The sequence below is a fragment of the Pan paniscus genome, chromosome 18 (genome assembly GCF_029289425.2).
Source record: "Pan paniscus chromosome 18, NHGRI_mPanPan1-v2.0_pri, whole genome shotgun sequence".
NCBI classification, from domain to species: domain Eukaryota; kingdom Metazoa; phylum Chordata; class Mammalia; order Primates; family Hominidae; genus Pan; species Pan paniscus.
In genome coordinates, this window is record NC_073267.2 from 26,625,416 (window position 1) to 26,640,195 (window position 14,780).

The 14,780-nt window shown below is 50.2% G+C and overlaps 1 protein-coding gene across 1 annotated transcript; it reads left to right on the forward strand.

The window, feature by feature from the left end:
- The first annotated feature begins 202 nt into the window (after positions 1–202).
- AQP8 (aquaporin 8) lies at positions 203–13,617 on the forward strand. The gene is made up of 5 exons (XM_034950905.3): positions 203–2,201; positions 6,214–6,340; positions 9,032–9,246; positions 11,751–11,885; positions 13,129–13,617. The coding sequence occupies exons 1-5, from the start codon at positions 1,960–1,962 to the stop codon at positions 13,175–13,177; spliced, it is 768 nt and encodes a 255-aa protein (XP_034806796.1). The 5' UTR covers positions 203–1,959; the 3' UTR covers positions 13,178–13,617.
- Positions 13,618–14,780: the final 1,163 nt, after the last annotated feature.

Sequence of the window (14,780 nt, forward strand, 5' to 3'; positions counted from 1 at the left end):
TCTATGAATTTGACTAGTCTAGGTACTTCATACAAGTGGAATCAGATACAGTATTTATCCTTTTGTGACAGCCCACAAGTTCTGTGATCATATAAGCTGTGTAATCTTGGGAAACTCAATCTTCCTGACACTCCACTTCCTCGTCTGTGAAATGGTTGTAATAATAGTACCTGCTTCACAGGGTGGCAGTGAGGTTTAAATGAGATAATAGAAGGCACTTAGCGCCAGTGCCTGGCACATAGAAAGTGCTCACTATTAGCTATTAGTTACAGCTAAGCATGTATTGTAAATTAGTGGACACTGGTATTGTGTGTCTAGCACTGTCCTGAGCACTTTACCCGTATTATCTCATTTAAACTTCTCAACGACCCTATGACATGGTGAAACCACTAACATCCACACCTAACAGATGAGAAAACAAAGGCCCAGAGAGGCCAAGTCATGTGCCCAAGGGTTACATAGCTAGTTTACAGCAGAGCTGGGATTGAACGCCAGGCAGCCTGTTTCCAAAGTTCGTGGGTCTTGCCGCTGCATTGCATTACCTCTTGCCAGTCTCTGCTGCCTCTGTCTGTGAAGGATCGTCATCTATACACTCAGTCCTGGCTCAGGCTGTCAGGTGACTGCAGGTGTTTGAAGCTGTGGGACTCATTGGAAAAATAATTGAAAATGGGATTGCTGTTTCTTTCTTTTCTTTTTTCTTTCTTTCTTTCTTTCTTTCTTTTTTTTTTTTTTTTTTTAGACAGGGTCTCACTCTGAGGCTGAAGTGCAGTGGCGCGATCTTGGCTCACTGCAACCTCTGGGTCCTGGGTTCAAGTGATTCTCATGCCTCATCCTCCTGAGTAGCTGGGATTACAGGCAAACACCAACACGCCCTCTCTTTCTTTCTCCTTCCTTCCTTTCTTTTTCTTTCTTTCTTTTTCTTTTTTCTTTCTTTCTTTCTTTCCTTCCTTCTTTTCTTTCTTTCTTTCTTTCTTTTTCTTTCTTTCCTTCCTTCCTTTCTTTCTTTTCTTTCTTTCTTTCCTTCTTTCTTTCTTTCCTTTCTTTCTTTCTCTTTCTTTCTTCTTTCTCTTTCCTTTTTTTTTTTTTTTTCAGAGCCTTGCTCTGTTGCCCAGGCTGGAGTGCAGTTGCACAATCTTGGCTCTGCGCAATCTTCGCCTCCCAGGTTCAAATGATTTTCCTGCCTTAGCCCCCCAAGTAGCTGGGATTACAGGCGTGCACCACCATGCCCGGCTGATTTTTGTATTTTTAGTAGAGACAGGGCTTCGCCATGTTGGCCAGGCTGGTCTCGAACTCCTGACCTCAAGTGATCCACCTGCCTCGGCCTCCCAAAGTGCTGGGATTACAGGCGTGAGCCACTGCACCTGGCTGTTTGCTGTTTCTTAACATGTGAGGTTCCAACCCAGTGGGGCCCACTAACATGTGCTGTTCTGCTTTGGACCGTGGGGAGCTGGAGTGCTGGACCCATCTCCCACCTTCTACAGCCTGGAGTGTGCTCCCAGATGACACAGCCAAGCTGGCGTGTTTTTCCCTCATTGGCGGAAAGTTCAGCAATCCCTGACTCCCTCACCCTGCCCTGTTGAGATTTAAAAAAATTTCCTCTTCTGGGCCTCAGAGCCGCCTCCTACCTGAGGTTTATTGCTTTCTCTGCACTTGCATTGAGCCTCTGCAGCCCTTTAAAAGGGGCAGAGCCCATAGTGTGATCAGCAGGTCCTGTCCCTAGGAGATAAGAGTATCTTGCACAGCAGGTGCAGGTTTCCCAGCAGCTCAGGCAAGAGTCCGATGTTTGTGCCATCTGATCCTGATGTCTGGAGAGGTGAGCCCTCTGTCGGCATCTTCCTCTCCAGGCTGGCAGAGCAAGGGGGGCTGTGAATTAATTCAAGGTTGGGGGTCGGGGCCTTCTATATCTGGACTTGCCTCCCACCCGTGTCCTCTGTCCCTTTTTCCCTACGGCAGATAGCCATGTGTGAGCCTGAATTTGGCAATGACAAGGCCAGGGAGCCGAGCGTGGGTGGCAGGTGGCGAGTGTCCTGGTACGAACGGTTTGTGCAGCCATGTCTGGTCGAACTGCTGGGCTCTACTCTCTTCATCTTCATCGGGTGCCTGTCAGTCATTGAGAATGGGACGGACACTGGGCTGCTGCAGCCGGCCCTGGCCCACGGGCTGGCTTTGGGGCTTGTGATTGCCACGCTGGGGAATATCAGGTGAGACCAGCTCTGAGGATTCAGCCTGATGCTGACTTGGGGCGCTGGGTGTGGAAAGCAAAGCCGTTGTCAAGGACCCCTGGGTGCATACGTATTTGGGATTTCAAGGAGCGCTCTGGATAACTATGGGGTTGGGAGTCAGACTGGGGTCAACTCCAGACCCCGCAGCCTGTGAGCTTGTGACTTTGGGCAAGTCATTCTCTTTTTGAGTAGCTGGATCACAGGCATGCACCACAGCACCCAACTAATTTTTAAATTTTGTTGTAGAGATGGGGTCTCACTATGTTGCCCAGGCTAGTCTTGAACTCCTGGTCTCAAGCGATCCTCCTGCCTTGGCTTCCCAAAGTTTTGGGATTACAGGCATGAGCCACCATGCCTGGCTGGCAAGTTACTCTCTAAACCCAAAGTTCCCCGCCTATAAAATGGGAATAGTAGCTTTTAAATGTTTTTTTTTTTTCAAGCCAACATATCTATATTGCTAACCATGTACCAGGCACTAGTCTAATTACTTTATAGATATTAGTTATTTAATCCTCACAAAAGCCTTGTGGGGTAGGTCCTGTTATTAGCCCCATTGTACAGCTGCAAAAGTGAAAGGCCGTGTAATCTGTCCAAGCTTAGAGGGCCAGAAAGTGGCAGAGGCGGGAGTCAAGAACAAGCTCTCTGGCTCCAGCGCTCAAATCCAAGTGCCTCATGCAGAAGTGATGAGAATTAAATGAAGTAGAGTGCCTGGCACACACCAAACATACAATAGGCATTGGTTGCTGTGTTATTGTTACCACTAGAAGGGGGTTTTAGGGAAAGCAGAAATGCATAGAAGACCTGAGCCAGGTTTTCCCACTTGGGTATGCAGAGATCTGCAGTGGTCCTGGCTTGTCAAGAGGTGATCAAGAAGGAGGGGCAGGGAAAGGGACAGGCTTCTCTGGCTTAGCTCTCGTCTGGGTAGAGGCTCAATGGGGAGGTCTGTGGACATGGCTGCTGGTTCCCAGAAAAGCCAGCCATCACGACAAAGATCTTGAATGGGGTGCCTGGCAGGGTGATCTGGGACATGGTTGGTCTGTATTAAATCTCACTCAAAAAATAGATCTGAATGAGGAAACAGAAATACTGTTTCTGAGAAAACCAGAATGGGAAAGAGCTTTAACATCTCTTTAGGCCGGCTGCAGTGACTCACGCCTGTAATCCCAGCACTTTGGGAGGCTGAGGCGGGTGGATCACCTGAGGTCAGGAGTTGGAGAGCAGCCTGGCCAACAGGGTGAAACCCTGTCTCTACTAAACATACAAAAATTAGCTGGGCGTGGTGGCAGGCACCTGTGGTCCCAGCTACTTTGGAGGCTGAGGCAGGAGAATTGCTTGAACCGGGAGGGAGAGGTTGCAGTGAGCCGAGATTGTGCCACTGCACTCCAGCCTGGGCAACAGAGTGAGACTCCATCTCCAAAAAACAAACAAACAAACAAACAAAAAACAAAAAAACCACATCTCTTTAGACGTCCAAGGGAGGCTGCAAGTGAAACAAAAAGTACATGATCTTCCCTTTGGACGGATCTGAGATTGAAGGCAACCTTTATCACTTCTTAGCAGGGTGACCACAGCAAGTTGCTGCAGCCTCTGTGTGCAGTGGTATAAATATGAGTAATAATAATAGCTGATGTTTTTTGAATGCTAACTACATAGATACTACTATGGGCTGTACAAATATTAATTCTTAATATCTTTGCAATAGCTTTATCAGGCAGAGATCATTGAGGCACAGAGAGGTTATGTAACTTTGCCAATGTCACACAGCTCTTCAGTGGCAGAGTTGAGCTTTGAACCCAGGCCAGCTGGCTGGAAAGACCATCTCTTTGGCACTGCAAATACTGCCTCTCTGTTTGGCTTTTTTGACAAATATTTATTCAGCACCTACTGCGTGCCAGACACTGACTTTGAGGTTGTTCACTGGATCCAGGATAAGCTATGTATGTAAGTTATAAGCACCCAGCATAGCACCTGGCACACAGTGTCAGAGAAATATATGCTGAGTGAACAATGAATGAATGAATGAATGAATGTGTCTTGATTGTTTTATTGCTAATGAGTGTAAACCAGGAAATGTGTGGTTTTCATCACCTGGCCCTCCTGGTAGAGCCATGCTCTGGGTGACAGTTTCTCTCCCCTTTGGGGCTCCCCTGGGAAGCCGCCTCACCCTGACTTCATCTGTGTATCTCAGCAGAGCCCAGGCTAAGCTACTTGAGGCCAAGTAGGCCTGGCTGCCCCTCTTCCCAACCTGTGGAGTCTGAGCACTGGCTGGTGCTTTCAAACCATGCATGGAGGTCAGGCGCGGTGGCTCACGCCTGTAATCCCAGCACTTTGGGAGGCCGAGGCAGGTGAATCACCTGAGGTCAGGAGTTCGAGACCAACCTGGCCAACATGGTGAAACCCCGTCTCTACCAAAAATACAAAAATTAGCCGGGCGTGGTGGCAGCCCCGTTATCCCATCTACTTGGGAGGCTGAAGCAGAAGAATCGCTTGAACCCAGGAGGCGGAGGTTGCAGTGAGCCGAGATTGCACCATTGCACTCCAGCCTGGGTGACAAAGGGAGACCCTGTCTCAAAAAAAAAAAAAAAAAAAAAAATCAAATCAAATCAAACCATGCATGGAGCTTTTCTGAGGGCCTGGGCCCAGAGCTGAGCCAGACAAGTTGGGGTAGCTGGTCTCGAGCTATCAGGGTGTTGGACAAAGTCCTTTTGGGCAGAGCTGAGGTCCTCTGCCCAGTCTCAACTGAATGTCCTATGTCCGTTGGAGGATGGGTAAGCTCATTGGTGGGCTCTTTACATTTGGGGGGCACTTTGGTTCTCGAGTGACATGGGGAGTCTTGGGGTCCCTTTCTCTCTCATTGGGGAGTATCCATTCCTGGAAACCAGATGGATTCAGGAGGCCAAACTGTGACAATATTTTCTCCATCAGAGTGGGACTGGTTGGGACACTGATGTGAGTGCAGCCACCCTGGCTCTGGGGCCTGGGCTGGTTGAACATCTTGGTGAACATGAAGGCTCTTTACCCATGAGCCAGGGAGTGGCTGATCAACTGCAACCTGCCCTTTGACCTCAGGTTCTGACTTGTCTAATTCCCTTCCACACCCCAAACTCCCAATCCCAATCCCTAACCTGGTCATGAACCTCCAACTCCACCCCGTGATTCTCAATGCCATTTTCAGCCTGAACTCCAAATCTGCATTTTACACCCATCACACTTTCAGACCACAAGTAGGGTTTTCACTGGCTGAGCAGTTCAACCAATCAGGAGGTCTTATTCAGGGCCTAGCTACTCATAAAGGGAGACCCGGGCCGGGCACGGTAGCTCATGCCTGTAACCCCAGCACTTTGGGAGGCCGACGTGGGTGGATCGCTTGAGGTCAGGAGTTTGAGACCAGCCTGACCAACATGGTGAAACCTCGTCTCTACTAAAAATACAAAAATAAGCCAGGCGTGGTGGCACACACCTGTAGTTTCAGCTACTTGGGAGGCTGAGTCAGAAGAATTGCTTGAACTCAAAAGGTGGAAGTTGCAGTGAGCCGAGATCACACCACTGCACTGCAGCCCGCGCGACAGAGCAAGACTCCGTCTCGTAAAATCAAACAAATCATAAGGGGAGGCCTGGATACGGCTCTTGGGCTACTAACTTGGAGCCTTGGTGTCTCAATCTGACCTGTGGCCACATCTCTGAAGGGCTGGAGGGAGGCTTGGAGGGAGTCAGGGAGGAGTTAAGGGATGGTCTCCCTACACGCTCTTCCTCCAGGGCCATCCTGGGGGCTGGGCTTTGGACTTAGAGGCTGCCCTTTATCTCTTACCCTCTGCCTGGCATCTCAGGGAAAATGGAAGCAATTTGGTGCCTCTTTGTATTTGAGCTGGGCCCCGGACTGACTCTCGCCCTGAGAGGCCAGCCTGGTGGGTTGGCTGGGACACACTGTCTCAAGTGCCAGCCATGTGGTCAGCCCTGGGCTCATGACTTCCTCTGCTCTTGTGGGTTACAGTGGTGGACACTTCAACCCTGCGGTGTCCCTGGCAGCCATGCTGATCGGAGGCCTCAACCTGGTGATGCTCCTCCCGTACTGGGTCTCACAGCTGCTCGGGGGGATGCTCGGGGCTGCCTTGGCCAAGGTGGGTGAACCCCAGGGGCTGGGCTAGTCTTCCTCTCTGATGGGGCTGCTGGAGGTGCATATGTGGGTGTGTGGGGGGGACAGTGGGGAGTGGGGAAATGTCCAATCTTTTGCTTCTTTCTGCCAGTGGAATTGGTGGACGTTTTTCTTCTCTCTTTCTTTCTTATTGCATTTTATTGTATTTTTTATTTGTTTGTTTTTTTGAGATGGAGTCTCGCTCTGTCACCCAGGCTGGAGTGCAGTGGCCTGATCTTGGCTCACTGCAACCTCTGCCTCCTGGGCTCAAGCAATTCTCCCACCTCAGCCTCCTGAGTAACTGGGATTACAGGCGCATGCCACCACGCCCAGCTAATTTTTGTATTTTTAGTAGAGATGGGGTTTCATCATGTTGGCCAGGCTGGTCTTGAACTCCTGAGCTCAAGTGATCTACCTGTCTTGGTCTCCCAAAGTGCTGGGATTACAGGCATGAGCCACTGCGCCCGGCCTCTCTTTTTAATTTTAGAGATAGGGTCTCACTCTGTTGTCCAGGCTGGAGTGCGGTGGTGCAATCATAGCTCACTGCAGGCTCGACCTCCTGGGCTCAAGTGATCCTCCTGCCTCAGCCTCTTGAGTAGCTGGGACTACAGGTGTGTGTCACCACACCCAACTAATTTTTAAAAATTTTCTGTAGAGGCGGGCTCTCACTGTGTTGACCACATTGGCCTCCAACTCCTGGCCTCAAGTGATCTTCCTGCCTTGGCCTCCCAAAGTGCTGGGATTACAGACATGAGCCACCGAGCCCGGCCAGCCACAGAGTTTTCATAAATGCATAAATCCATGGATAGACCTTCTCCCTTCATCCCTCTTTTTCTTGTTTTTCCCTCTCTTTCTTTCTTTTCTTTTGCCCTTAAGTCTTGGTTCAGCCAGGGATACTTCAAGCCCTTCAAGATGTGGGCCTTGCTTGGTGTGTGTGTGGGGGGTGGTGGATGGGGGAGCTCTGAGCTTGGCTGTGATAGGGTCTGAAGCTGTAAGTGCTGTAAGTGCTGTAAGCTGTAAGTGCTGTAAGTGCTGTAAGCTGTAAGTGCTGTAAGAACAAAGTGCTCAGACTTTGTTCTCAAGCCTCACTTTACTGTCATCCCCTGCTGTGGTCTCTCCATGTCCCAATTTGAGAGCCACAGCCTGTTCCCCTGTCTATGGAACACGCCCGGGACCTTCCTTCTCGGCTTCTGCTCTGAAAAGCAGTGGCCAGACTCGAGCTCAAGCTCTGCCACTTAAAACCTGTCAAACATGGTTCTGACAGCTGCGGGGCAGCAGGGTTCCCTAAGCACATTCTTCCTGCTAAATGTTTTACACATATTCTCTTATTTCATCTCCCAGCAACTTTATGAAAAACCATAGTCAGTTCATAGAGAGCGCTTACCTTGTGCCAGGCACACCAACGGCCTTGTCTGTGAGCTGGGAGCTGTCAGTATCATCCCTATTTTATAGATGAGAAAACAGAGGTGCAGAGAAGCAGGTAACTTGCTCAAGTTCAGATGTGCCTGTAAGCAGCACAGCCCCGACTGGATCCAGAGTCCAGAAGCTTGTGCACTGCACTGTCTTTCCCCTTCGGGGCTGTGATAGCCCTGAGGCCGATCGCCCATAGAAATAATTGAGCTCAGGCTTCAGGGCTCTCCTGCACATGCCCCTTCCATGGTCCTATGGGGGCTTAGCAATGAGTTCACCTGATCATATGTGTTTGTAAAGTTTCTAAGAGTAAGGTATTTTTAGCCGCGCATGGCGGCTGGTGCCTGTAATCCCAGCATTTTGGGAGGCAGAGGCGGGAGGATCACTGGAGCCTAGGAGTTCCAGACCAGCCTGGGCAACATAGTAAGACCTTCCATCTCTACAAAAAATTTTAAAAAAACATTAGGTGGGCATGGTTGGTATGTACCTGTGGTCCCAGCTACATGAGAGGCTGAGGTAGGAGGAACACTGGAGCCCAGGAGGTCCAGGCTGCAGTGAGCTATGATCGTGTCACTGCACTCCAGCCTGGGTGACAGAGCTAGACTCTGTGTCAAAGAAAAAAAAAAAGATAGTTTATGTTCTTTTTCTCAAAGAGGATCATCTAAGTTACATAAGTTTTAGGTCTGTAACCTGGAGCCATGACTGGGTTATCCCCATTTTTCTTTTTCTTTCTTTCTTTTTTTTTTTTTTGAGACGGAGTCTCGCTCTGTTGTTCAAGCTGGAGTGCAGTGGTGTGATCTCAGCTCACTGCAACCTCTGCTTCCAGAGTTCAAGTGATTCTGGTGCCTCAGACTCCTGAGCAGCTGGGATTTCAGGTGCCTGCCACTTCACCCCGCTAATTTTTGTATTTGTAGTGGAGATGGGGTTTCACCATGTTGGCAAGGCTGGTCTCAAACTCCTGGGCTCTAGTGACCCACCCATCTCAGCCTCCCAAAGTGCTGGGGTTGCTGGAGTGAGCCACCATACCTAGCCCCATTACTATTTTTCAGCTGAGCAAAGTGAGGCTCAGAAAGGTTCAGTAGTTCACGCAGGGTCGCACAGTAAAATCTGGCAGAGCTGGGATGTGGATGCAGGTATATCTAACTGAAATTGGACATAACCCTTCACTGGCTCTTAAGGTGGGTAGCATGCGTTTTTTAGGCCCTCTCCCCTCAGTTTCCAGCTGTCTCTCTGCCCCGCTGTGAGGCTCAACAGCTTCTCTGTGCAGGCGGTGAGTCCTGAGGAGAGGTTCTGGAATGCATCTGGGGCGGCCTTTGTGACAGTCCAGGAGCAGGGGCAGGTGGCAGGGGCGTTGGTGGCAGAGATCATCCTGACGACGCTGCTGGCCCTGGCTGTATGCATGGGTGCCATCAATGAGAAGACAAAGGGCCCTCTGGCCCCGTTCTCCATCGGCTTTGCCGTCACCGTGGATATCCTGGCTGGGTGAGTGTCCCTTGGCAGTGGGGTGACCATGCCCAGATCTGTGCTGTTCAGCTCTGGGGGATTTCAGGCCTGAGGGTCACAGATTCAGTTGCTATTAGGGGCCAGGAAGGTGCTGCAAATGGGGAGGTGGGCTGGCATCAGGCAGACAACAGGGAGTGGTGGGGACTGCGGTATCAGAGGTGCTGCAGTCAGTTCAGCTCTTGTCAATTATTGCTGGGTACATGGGTCTGGGGTGATGCTTTCATTCAAAGGAAGTCAGAAATTTAAATCTGTATGTGATGTTTTCCAATGTTGGTAGCGTAAATACAACATTTCTGTGAACTGTGTTCATTCGGTCAGCGGGCAGCCGGGTTTTAGCCTCAGGCTTACAAAGAGCATGTGTAGCTGTTGTCTCATTTATTTTTAGACTCCCAGCAGGCTTTGGAAGGGATTAAGGAGACAAGATTGGGGATGATGTCTCCTGTTTTATAGATAAGGAAACTGAGGCTTAGAGAGGACAGAAGTGACTTATTTAAGGTCAGTGGGCAGTGGCAAATTAAGTGATAGATTTGGGACAAGAGGCTGAGTGAACCCTTTTAATTTTTGTTGTAGAGATAGGGGTCACGCTCTGTTGCCCAGGCTGGTCTTGAACTCCTGGCTTCAAGCCATCCTCCTGTGTTGGCCTCTCAAAAGTACTGGAATTACAGGCATGAGCCACAGTGCCCAGCCCAGGGAGCCCCTCCCTAATGTCTGACTCTTTCCTTTCTTTTGGACACAGAACCAAGTCTAACCTTTCTCCTGGGTCAGCTCTCCCTCAACTTTGGGAGGTGGAGCCTGGAGGTGGAGCCTGGGGCAGGCTGGGGAATGTGTGTGTAAAGCTGTGGCCATGCTTTGCTGCCCCCTAGTGGTCTCTGATTCACTTACAAGCCCCTTTTTTTTTTAGCTCCGCTTCCCGGGTTCACGCCATTGTCCTGCCTCAGCCTCACGAGTATCTGGGACTACAGGCGTCCGCCACCACGCCCGGCTAATTTTTTTTTGTATTTTTGGTAGAGACGGGGTTTCACCGTATTAGGCAGGATGGTCTCGATCTCCTGATCTCATGATCCGCCCGCCTTGGCCTCCCAAAGTGCTGGGATTACAGGCGTGAGCCACCGTGCCCGGCCTACTTACAAGCTTTTTGACTTCGAAGCTGGACACAGGGTGGGGATGAGGTCTACAGGCCCCCAGCTGGAGAGAATGGGGTAAAGACGGAGCCCCAGAACGAGAGGAGTGCACCTGGGGAAGAGTCTCCCTGTAGGAGATTCTGGGTCTTAAGCTTGTGGTGCAACAAGGGTCTCATCTGGACCAGCTAGATTAGTTAATGCTTTTTGTACATTAATTATATTCGAGGTGTGGGCTCCATTTGCATTTTCTCATTCGCTCCTGATGACAACCTATGGGATAGTCACTTTCACCTCACCTGAACACAGAGAGGTTCATGGAGGTTCCCACACCTAGAACTATCTGGGCTGGGGTTTTTCTTTCTTTATATGTATATTTTTAAAGTTTTGTGGGTGAACCTAGTAGGTGTATATATTTCTGGGTTACATGAGATGTTTTGGTACAGGCATGCAATGCATAATTATCACATCAAGGTGAATGGGGTATTCATCCCCTCAAGCATTTATTTTTTGTGTCACAAACAATCCACTTATACTCTTCGTTATTTTATTTTATTTTTAGTTTTAGTTTTTGAGACAGAGTCTTGCTCTGTCACCCAGGCTGGAGTGCAGTGGCATGATCATGGCTCACTGCAACTTCCAACCCCCAGGTTCAAGCGATTCTCCTGGCTTAGCCTCCCCAGTAGCTGGGACTACAGGCGTGTGCCACTATTCCCAGCTAATTTTGTATTTTTAATACAGACAGGGTTTCACCATGTTGGCCAGGCTGGTCTCTAACTCCTGACCTCAAGTGATCTGCCTGCCTTGGCCTCCTAAACTGCTGGGATTTCAGGCATGAGCCTCTGTGTCTGGCTGAGGTTACATGAGATGTTTTGATACAGGTATGCAATGTGTAATAATCACGTCAAAGTAAACGGGGTATTCATCCCCTCAAGCATTTATTCTTTGGGTCACGAACAATCCTATGATACACTTTTTGTTATTTTATAATGTGTGGGCTGGGTTTTGAATCTAGGTCAGCTTGACTCCAAAAGGATTGAAACTGATTGACTTTCCTTTGTAGACTTTGGAGCAAATGTAGCTCCAGCTTCTCTTCCTGCCATCACCCAGTAGGCATTTTTGCTGGGCATTCTAGAGGAGTGTGTGGGGAGTGCTGGACTGCACGCCCAGCGGGGAGCCATGCCTTCTGCTTCCTGGTGCTAATAGCCCCTCTGCCTTCTTTAGGATCTACCCAGGAGCTCATGATGTAGGAGTTTAGAGAGGGTTTCTGGGTGGTGTGTGACTAGGCCTAGTTGGGGACATGAGTGTGAGGTGAGGTGGGGTCTGGCTGGGATCCTGGTGACCTTGGTGCCTGGGTGTTTGCAGGGGCACTGTGTCTGGAGGCTGCATGAATCCCGCTCGTGCTTTTGGACCTGCGGTGGTGGCCAACCACTGGAACTTCCACTGGATCTACTGGCTGGGCCCACTCCTGGCTGGCCTGCTTGTTGGACTGCTCATTAGGTAGGAGTGTGACACAGGGTCACCGGCCCATTGGATGGGCACTTGGCAACATCTCCCAGGGAGTCCGGGGCTAGAGGGCTAGGCTCTCACTTGGGTTTGGAAGAGAAAAGAGGGAGCCTCTTTAGAGGCAAAGAAAATGGCTCCATCTAGGAGCTTTGGTTGCAAGTGACAGAGATCTATTTCAAAATAGCTTATGTCATAAAGAGGAATTCATTGGCTCACATCATCAAAAACTTCACAGGTAGCAGTGGTTTCAGGTGGCGCTCAAACAATGTCTTTAGGACTTGGTCTTTCTCCTTTTCTTTTTTTGACAGAGTTTCCCTCTGTTGCCCAGGCTGGAGTGCAGTGGTGTGATTCTGGCTTATTGCAACCTCCGCCCCCAGGTTCAAGAGATTCTCCTGCCTCAGCCTGCCAAGCAGCTGGGACTACAGGCGCCGCCACCACGCCCAGCTAATTTTTATATTTTTAGTAGAGTCGGGGTTTCACCGTGTTGACCAGGCTGGTCTCCAACTCCTGACCTCATGTGATCCACCTGCCTGGGCCTCCCAAAGTGCTAGGATTACAGGCATGAGCCACCGCGCCCAGCCAGTTTTTGTGATTTTTTTGGTAGAGATGGGGCTTCACCATGTTGGCCAGGCTGGTCTCCAACTCCTGACCTCAAGTGATCTGCCTCCCAAAGCGCTGGGTTACAGGCGTGAGCCACTGCACCCGGCTTCATTTAATTCTGGGCTTTCAGAGTGGCAGCAATGAGCATCTTCAGGAAAAGGGTTAGAAACCAAGCAGGACCCGGGCATGTGGCTCACGCCTGTAATCCCAGCAGTTTGGGAGGCCAAGGTGGGTGGATCACTTGAAGTCAGGAGTTGGAGACCAGCCTGGCCAACATGGTAAAACCCTGTCTCTACTAAAAATACAAAAATCAGCCAGGTGTGGTGGTGCTTGTCTGTAGTCCCAGCTACTCGGGAGGCTGAGGTATGAGAATTGCTTGAACCCAGGAGGTGGAAGCTGCAGTGAGCTGAGATCATGCTACTGTACTCCAGCCTGGGTGAGTGAGACTCTGTCTCAATTTAAAAAAAAAAAAAGAAACCAAGCAGGAAACTGTCTCTCTCTCTGCAAGGGGATCTGGCTATTAAGGCTGGGGAGGCTCAGGAAGTCATCTTTCTGGAGACTTCTGAGCCTGGAGACATGGCGAAGGGCTGGGTCTCACCTCTGGGGCAGAGACCTTACTGGGTCATCTTTCTTGCAGGTGCTTCATTGGAGATGGGAAGACCCGCCTCATCCTGAAGGCTCGGTGAAGCAGAGCTCGTGGGATTCCTGCTGCTCCAGGTGTCCTCAGCTCACCTGTCCCAGACTGAGGACAGGGGAGTTCCTGCATTTCCTGCCAGGGCAGAGGCCCAGAGGAGCGACCCCCTGCTTCCACTGCTTGGGCCTGCTTTCTCAGATAGACTGACTGCTGAGGAGGCTCTAGGTTCTTGGAATTCCTTTGTGCTCATCAGAGACCCCAGCCTGGGGAACACGCTGCCTGCACTGCCCAGAGAGCAGTGCAAACACCACAACACGAGCGTGTTTCTTGAGAGGAATGTCCCCGAGTTGGACAAGGAGGCTGTTTCTGCACATCAGCTCATTTCCCGCACCCCATTTCTCTCTTGATTGCTTTGTTGGGGGCCTGGCCACTTCCTTGCTTCTCAAGCTGACAATTCTCACTTTGCAATAAATAGTCCAGTATTTCCTTCCACGTGCTTACTGGCTTGCCTTTCATTTGAGAAATGGGCACTGCTGAGGAGAAAGCAAGCAAAAAAAAAAGTCTGGGGTTAGGCCTTGGCTGGGGTTAGTTAGGCCTGAGCTGATCCTACAGCCCAACTCAGAGTCCTGGGCCACGGCAGGCTCTTGAAGTTGAGGCCAGACCAGAGCCTGTCTCCACTTGGACGGGCCCATCCTGGAGCTCTGTCTGGAGCTCAGAGTGCATATTGAGTCCAACTTGGAGTCTAGTCAGAGTCAATTCCAGATCACAGACCTCAGGACCCTGCTGAAAACCCCCAGGCAGAGTCCAGGGTCTGGCTGAGTGCCCAGTGCTGTCCCTACTCGAGTGCTTGGTGCTGTCCAGGACATGGGTCAGCCCATTCATTCACTCTAGGTGGGGAGGTGGGGGGGTGGGTGGGATTGGGATGGGCTGCAAGAATTTCCTGAGGAAATATTAGGTTGGTGCAAAAAAATTTTTTTTTTTTTGAGACAGAGTCTTGCTCTGTCACCCAGGCTGGAGTGCAGTGGCATGATCTCAGCTCACTTCAACCTCTGCCTCCCAGGTTCAAGCGCTTCTCTTGCCTCAGCCTCCCAAGTAGCTGGGATTACAGGCATATGCCACCATGCCCAGCTAATTTTTGTATTTTTAGCAGAGACGGAGTTTCACCATGTTGGTCAGGCTAGTCTTGGACTCCTGACCTCAAGTGATCCACCCACCCCGGCCTCCCAAAGTGCTGGGATTACAGGCGTGAGCCACGGTGCCCAGCCAGTTGCCCAGCCAGCCCATTACTTTCAATGGCAAAAACTGCAATTACTTTTGCGCTAACATAATAGAATCCTGAACAAGTGACACAGTACAGGCCTGAAGAACCAGTGGCACTTGGGTGGAAGATAGGAGTATAACAGATAAGAAAGGACAGAAAGACACACCCCGGAAGTCACCCCTTCGAAGTGGAGTATGTGTCTTCTCCATAAGAATCGATGGGTCATTTATGGAAGATGATCATTATAACACCAGAAAGAAGGGCCAGGGAGAAACCACTCTCAACAACAACCGAAAACTCACCCACTTCAACAAGATGAGCAAAATGCTCACTTGAGCAAAAATGAAGAAAATCACCACTACAATAAGAGACTGTCCATGGAGGAAATAGATTC